The 7,981-nt window shown below is 32.3% G+C and overlaps 2 protein-coding genes across 2 annotated transcripts in view; both read left to right on the top strand.

The window, feature by feature from the left end:
• Positions 1 to 904: 904 nt before the first annotated feature.
• LOC119684550 (DNA primase large subunit-like) lies at positions 905 to 2,858 on the top strand. The gene is made up of 2 exons (XM_038098609.1): positions 905 to 1,365; positions 1,427 to 2,858. The coding sequence occupies exons 1-2, from the start codon at positions 962 to 964 to the stop codon at positions 2,631 to 2,633; spliced, it is 1,611 nt and encodes a 536-aa protein (XP_037954537.1). The 5' UTR covers positions 905 to 961; the 3' UTR covers positions 2,634 to 2,858.
• Positions 2,859 to 3,883: 1,025 nt separating this feature from the next.
• Positions 3,884 to 7,981, top strand: part of LOC119676628 (alpha-protein kinase 1-like) — a 7,383-nt gene continuing 3,285 nt past the window's right edge. The window contains exons 1-3 of the mRNA XM_038087875.1: positions 3,884 to 4,033; positions 4,288 to 5,206; positions 6,676 to 7,976. Coding sequence (XP_037943803.1) covers positions 3,992 to 4,033; positions 4,288 to 5,206; positions 6,676 to 7,976 — 2,262 coding nt within the window. The 5' untranslated portion in view covers positions 3,884 to 3,991. The remainder of the gene's footprint in view (positions 4,034 to 4,287; positions 5,207 to 6,675; positions 7,977 to 7,981) is intronic.

Raw genomic sequence — 7,981 nt, 5'->3', positions numbered from 1 at the left:
TTTACAACAGATCAGCTATTGTTGTTGTTGTAGCCCGCCGAGATCTGCTTTTCTGACCCCTTTGGAGGATTTTGAACGGCACTTGGTCGTCTTCGATGAGTGGCTCAGGGCGACAAAGTTCAAAATAAATAATATCCGAATTTTTTTTCAACATCAGAATTATTTATTGAATCCTCTTTCTTACAGACTTACAATCCGTATTTAAATCTTAAATCTTTAAAAACTATTTATATATAATAATACATTAGAAAAATTAGACCGTTACAAGTTAACTATTATAAGTAATTTCCATTTTATGGGCCTCAACTATTTATAATTGGGCTGTAAATAGTAATGTGGTATATGTTACATAAATAGATTGTTTAGAAATTAAATGATTTCGCTGAAAGAAGGTGCAAGAATTAATGAAAAAGAGAAAAATCCATTTCACCAACAAATTTTCGAATAAATGACAGCATCTGAGAGAGCGTAGCATTCCTATCTAAATTTTAAAATGTTACACAGACTTTACTCGTACATTTTATTACAAGTAAAATTTGTGTTGATGGGTGAATCAGCTGTTTTGGTTTGGATTTAAACTTTTGTATTGTTTATTTGCGCGGCATCGGTGTTCTCATCACACTTTACACAAAGCTCTTCCATGAAAATATGTGTAGAGCGTAAATTTACACTATTTAAAATAAAATTAAATATATAATATTATAATAATAATATTAAATATTATTATATTAATAATATGATGTATAATTGTATTTTAATAATAACATTAATTTTATAATAATATTAAATTTATATTAAATACTTTTTCTTATCAGATAATTGGTAACGCTATTGTGGCTATTGTGGATTGTAATTTAGAAATGTGGAATCCAAAACGAACTTCACAACTGTCAAAATAACCGCCAAAATACATAAGCAAAACAATTTCGTGCTTAGACACAAGTGAAGTAAATATATTGAAATGGATTTTCGACGTAAAACTCGGCAACGTGTTGAAAGAAAAGCAGAATATGAAAACTTGGAACAAAAATATCCACTTAATGTCACAATATATAAACTACCACCAACTGAAGACATTAAAATACAGGAATTCGAAGATTTGGCGCTGGAACGTTTAAAGGTCTTACGTATTTTTGATCTGGCCGGAAAGAAAGGTTTCCGTTTACTTTCAGATGAATGGAAAGAGTTTATCAATGCTGAATTATTACGTGAAGGCTTAAAAGATTACTTAAGATTATGTGATGGTGGATCGAGTCATACAACTTCAAGCACCAAAAAGGAAGCAGAACTGCAAGCAAGACGCAGGGATTACATATCGCATTTCATATTACGTTTAGTTTATTGTCGCTCCGATGATTTGAGACGGTAATATAATATCAATATTTAAATAACAATTTATACAGAGATTTTATGTTTCAATTTGCAGTTGGTTTCTATCGCATGAGTTAGAACTTTTTAAATATAAATTTTCATCTCTGAGCAGCAACGATATAAAACAATTTCTTGAACTAAATAAGTTAAATTACGTACCGCTCACAGAAAAACAAAAAGACGAGGTAAAGGATGGTCTGTATGAAAGTACCACAGGACATAGTGTTGCTAAAATAGAGTTGCTGGATTTCTACAAGGTGCCATTTACGCAGGTGTATGATTTGGTGCGTGGTCGACGTTGTTTCCTTAAGGATGGCTATGCGTATGTGAACACCAACGATTTTGTGTCAATTGTTGCTGTAATGCAATTGAATGAAATTGAACACGGTTTGGAATCAGCACGGAGGCGTATAAAAGAAATTGAAACGGATGAGCGAATCCTTTATTTACTCAAGTCGTTGCATACATCATACACTGGCAAAGACTATACATTGAACAAAGAAGCCAGCGTGCCGATCGAATCACTTGATCAGCTTTCGAAAAAGTCATTTCCACTATGTATGCGCGATTGCCATGATCATATACGAGCTAAGCATCACATAAAATATGGTGGACGTATGCAGTATGGCTTGTTTTTGAAAGGAGCTGGCGTAACACTGGAAGGCTCATTAAGATTTTGGCGTGAAGAATTTACGAAAATAATGGACTGTAATAAATTCGAAAAGAATTATGAGTACAACATATACCACAACTATGGCAAGAAGGGTTCCATGATCAATTATTCACCATATTCGTGCAATAAAATAATACAAGACAGTATTGCTCCCGGTGATGCACATGGTTGTCCATACAAAAAATACGATCCGTCAACGTTAAAAACAAAATTAATTGCCAATGGGGTTTCAGCGGCACACGTCCAAGAGATTATGAGCTATGTGACGAAGGGGCATTATCAGCTCGCATGTGGCAAATACTTTCAGATCGTGCATGAGAGCTTGGTTGATGTGGGTATCAACCATCCGAATCAGTATTTTGAAGAGAGCCAAACGCTAATGGGTAATCGCACAGAAAAGAAAAATGATAAATTAATTCAACGTAAGGCAATAAAACGCAATGCTAATGATAAAAGTATGTTTCCTGCAGCTAACGATGATGATGAGTTGTGGAATATTGCCGAAACGCAGGAAAATCAATATCGAAGCCAGCAAGCTGAGCAAACTGCTTGGGACGAAGACCTGGACCTAACGGCAATTGATTGTTAAATAAGGAAATAAATTATAAGTTATTTAAATTATATTTAACTTAAGAACATCCTATAAATATATAATAAATTATTATCAAGTACTCTTCACTCATTGCAAGTAGAGTGTTCAATATGTTAGCTAAAAGATCAGAGGTACTCTCATTGTAAAAGCGATATTGGGTACGATAATCGGTTATATGTTGTATGGTGAACTAGAATATTTGTTGTTAAGATATGAAATTAATTTTTAAGTTAAAATAAACTTTAAAATACATGTAACAACCCAGTGTTTAAGTGCTAGTTAAAGCTATCTTTCAGTAGTTAGATATGTAAATATTCGCACTAGCCCAATTGGGTCTGAGGTAATTCCGTATGTTTCTTCGTAATAAATGTGTCATGATGACAAATTGTTTCGAAATTTTTACACATTGCGAGAATCTAAACAGATATATATTATTTATTAGGATTGAACAACGTAACATAAGAGGTGGTTATTCCTTATATTTAAAATATATATCTAGGAATTGTATGAAACTATATAACATAACAGTATCATGTAATATATATGTAGAGCAGGTATAATATATATCACAGAAAAATTCATATTTTTTAGCTAATCAGATTTTTGCATTTAAATCTAAATTCGTGTTAGATTTGATTGGAGTGGCGGCCTTGTACACCAAAGCCCAATTGACCTGAAATAATAGCTGGTTACAATACCGTACTTTAGTGTTGTTCGTTTCTACCGATTATGTTTATCTGATTAATGAACTTTTTTTTAAAAATGTTAATATTTGTTTATTTTTTTTTTTGAAAATGTTAATATTAGCAGAATTTATTTTTTTACTAATTATGCGCAAATTATATCATACAGAAATTATACAAAATTTCACAAAAGCTCCAGCTAATTGATCGTTGAATTTTTAATTTTAAAAGAAATAAATAATTATTTTTGTTTTCTTAACGGAACAACTCTGATCTTCTTTGTAACATTGGCAGCTTTGCCTTCAAAAATAATTTATAACAATTTACATTTCGCGCTGCCAACTTTCAATATAAAATATTTATTAATTTAACCGTTGATAATATTGCTCGATATTTTTGTTTGCAATAAAAAATATTTTAATATAATCATGTAATCATGTAATGAATATTATTATTAATCTTATAATTTTTCGTAAATATTTTAACGGTATCAACAGCAAACAGTAAATAAGAATACCATACATTTCATCTAACTGGAAAATGTGCAAATTTAAATAATTACATAGCAACCCTGTCAGCATTCGGCTGCAACTATAATATGGCGGCGGCCATGATTTAAACATATGGGCAAAGTCATGTCAATTTCATATCTAAACCAAACAAAATTTTTAGATGGACGACGACTCATTTTTTGGATTTGATACATCAATACCGGTAAATTTAACAAAAGGCATTAATTTTCTTTGTTTTTCTTATTGATTTAAGTTTTTAAACGCATAAATTTGATATGTGAGAGAAACCCCCACCCAGGGTATAAAAAACTAATTGCGTGTAAAAAAAAAAATTGGTGAAATCGGCCAACGGAGCATTTCGTGGCATTTTGTAAAAAACATACAAATTTATTTCAATAACAATTTGCATATATTTTGTTTAAAGTTTTTAGATTAACAAATTATTTGTATTTACAGTTAGACGATGATGGAGGAGGTCGCATTGAGGAGCCCTCCGAAGAGGAGTATGACGCCCTTAACGATGAAACATTTGGTGCTGCTATTAATGGCGATTGGGAGGAAGCGCATGAATCGCTTGTACGTTTAACCGATAATTTTACCTGTAGCAGCGGTGAACGCTTAAATAGCAAACAACATGGTAATAATGATAATAGACACCGGTTAGCATCGCCTACATCGTCAAGAGGTTCTTCGCCTTTTTATGGCACACGACATCGTAACCCAATTGCTGATTCTGATTTAGAATTAAATTTATCTGGCATGAAATTGGATGATGTCGATATTAATTTCGGTGATGGTGAAAGTTTAAGCGGTGATTTAAGCTCAGGTATAAACCTCGATCCTAGTGTATGGGCATCACAACCTTTGAAACCAACAAATCACACCCATCATTTAGACGCAATAAAAGGAAATAATTCATTATTTTCAAGTATAAACAATAACTCTGACATAAAAGGTTTAAATATAAATCCTGCAGATTTTTTACGCCAACATATCTCTAGCCCTTTTGCACATCAACAACAGCAAAATCATCACTTGCAACAACAACAGCAACAACAACAAATAAAAGTGAACACAAACACCAATGGTGCTTTCGGTTTAAGTCAACTTCCCAACGCTGGTACGAAACCTAAGATTTGTACTGTAGAAGACATTGAACGTAATATTATCATGCAACAAGCCATGCAAAAACAACAACAACAAAAACTAAAAGAACTCGAACAGCAACAGAAACAACAACAAATGCTAAATTCAATGTTTAAACCAGCCACTTCAAAAACACCAACTCCTGTAAATCCTCATCCAAATCAAATAATGCAAACTCAACAACAAATTCAACACCAACAGCAGCAACAACAACAGCAACAAAATAAAGGTTAGTCAGCTGAATGTTAAAATTTATATAGTCAGACTATAAATAAATTCTACCATTCATAGATATATATACATAATATATTATATATGCATTTATCGCCATTATTTATCTGTAAATTGTTTATTATTTAATTTAGTGTATTACTTAGTGTATTAATAGCAAATAGTTTATTACGCATTTATATATACTTTATTAGCTAAGATAAATTGTTCCTTAGGAAGAAAAGTATTTATAAATGTTTACTCTTAATGAAATGAAATTAAACAAAAAGCTTTTATATTATTTTAATATAAGAGAAATCAATTTTATCATAATTTATAATTGATTCTACTTATTATTTGGCACCACAGTCTAGTGTGTACCTTGACCTCCCTTTATAATTGATTATTTCTTTTTAAATTCGTAAGCTTCATTAGCTTTACTGACGAATGTAGTATAATTAACAATTAATTCCTTCATTTTGTAGGTATAAACTTAACTCTATTGGTTTTAATCAAGACTGTAGTATAATTAATAACTTTACTAATTCTTGAAGTCCTAAGTTAACTCACTATTAGCTTCAAGCGAAATACTTGATTACGACAAGTACTTAAATATTTAAGTACAATACTTGTTTTTTAAAATCTCTGAATATTTCCTATATTTATTTAAATCATCCTAAACAGTTTGTTTTATATATAATAAACACATACATATTCATATAACTACAATCCTATATTCTATAATGCTCATCACTTATCCTAAATCTTAGTTGAAACAATTGAAAGCAGTGAAATTGGTAGGAAATAGTTTAAATAATTATTTTAATTCCCTTTTCCATATGTTTCTTAGATGAAGATACATCTCGAACTAGACACTACCTTCTAGAATCACCCTATAGAAAATAATTGCATTATATTTGATTAATTCATCAATTGCGTTCAACTATTGTTAGATATAAAAATTGAAGATAATTAAAATTATTTCACATTAATTTTTATTTAAATCAATATTTCGGCTTTAATCTAAAGTCGTCTTCAGAAAACTGACAAATAACAAAAAGTAGAAATATATATATATATCGAAAATAGAATCAACAGTCTCCTAAATTAATATATAATTATCTTTTATAATAAAGTTAATTGAGATTAATCTAGATTTGTTGTATATACATATTTGATGTTGTTGTAGTCCGTGAGGATCTGCTCGTAAAATCCCTTTGAGGAGTGATGAACGGTACTTGGTCTTCGAAATTGACGAGTGATTCGATGGCTTAGACCTGCCCGTTCTTGGAACCTGCATATATGGTACATATATGTTTTAAGAGAAGAAACATATATAGCTTGTTATAGAAATATGTAATAACTGGCTATTAAATAAATTTCAATTGCAGTTTTTATTTTTGTAAAAACATTATTTCTTTTATGTATTTAAATAATTTCAAAATTATTACATATTATATATTCATTTTCATATTTATCTTTTTGTAGGACCTCCAGGTTTTATAAATGCCGGTTCACCGCCAAGGCCAGCAAGCAATTTAATTAATAATTTAGCACAACATCCCTTAAATAACATGCTGCAACAACCAACTGCAACTGGTAATCGTTTACCGCCTGGCTTTCCTTTATTTAATCCAGGTATGCCGCCGGGACATATACAACAACGTGGTCATCTTCATATACCACCACATCCCTTGCTAAACCAACATGGCTTACCACCAAATTTTCCGCATGCAGATCCGCGCACACTGCCGAATCCACATCTTCCAATTGCGCTAAACAATTTTGCGATGCATCCTAATTTTAATGCAATGCGTGCCAGTGCTGTAACCGGAATGTATCCACCTGGACTAATTCCTCCTGCTATGGCACAATCTCGTATGCCCACACATCCACCGAATCCCTTACAATTTCTACATCAACAGCAAGCAAACTCCATGTTCAATATGCGACTTGTACAGGAAATTCAGCAAAATCATCCATTACTACAAAATGCCAGTCGACAAATGTTACAACCACAGCAGCAGCAGCAACAACAACAACAACAACAACATGCTAACGCAAATGCTAATCATCAGAATCAACAACGCGCTGGTCTTAAGCAAGCGCATCAGCGACGTGATGGCATTTCTGCAAACGGTAACTTACCACCTGAAGAATATGACGAGTATGCCAATTTAATGAGCATTCGAGATAAACATTGGTTAATAGGCATACAGCTATCCCAACTGAATACAGATACTCCATATATCGATGATTATTACTTTACCGTTTATCGTGAACGAAAATCACAGCTTAGTGGCAATGTGCGTCATAGCAAAGCACATAAGGACAACCAATTGAATCATCCGTTCTCGCAGCCTAAAGGTCATGCACAACTTGTACTGGTACAGTTAGGCAATAAGAACGGCACACGTAATGGTCAACATCGCGAGCGTCATAATTCAGAAACTAGCGGTGGTAATAATTTGAATCAAGAACAGAAAACACCTTACATTTTCACGCCACTCAAGTTTGAAAATTCCTTGGGAAAATTGCAGTATGGCAGCGTCACTGCACCACGTAAAATTATTGATGCGGATATAATGAGTGGAGAGTTGAATGATAACTTAAGCAATAACTTAAGTGCTGCTAAAGCAAGCGGTCAAGGTATTAAATTGCCAAATGTTACAACGGGTAATTTTCATGACATCACCATATCTGCTCAGCGTAAATCGCGCCACATACTACTACACATCGAGACATTATACCGTATAGTGCTTAAGCTTGATGATCTAGAAAATCCTGATGCTAT

This window comes from Teleopsis dalmanni, chromosome 2 (genome assembly GCF_002237135.1).
Source record: "Teleopsis dalmanni isolate 2A chromosome 2, ASM223713v2, whole genome shotgun sequence".
Taxonomy (NCBI): domain Eukaryota; kingdom Metazoa; phylum Arthropoda; class Insecta; order Diptera; family Diopsidae; genus Teleopsis; species Teleopsis dalmanni.
This window is presented reverse-complemented; position numbering and strand designations above follow the sequence as displayed.

Coding starts and splice junctions, on each gene's coding strand:
- LOC119684550 (XM_038098609.1), top strand. CDS start 962: ATGGATTTTCGACGTAAAACTCGGCAACGTGTTGAAAGAAAAGCAGAA. Junction 1,366..1,426: donor CGCTCCGATGATTTGAGACG/GTAATATAATAT, acceptor TTCAATTTGCAG/TTGGTTTCTATCGCATGAGT.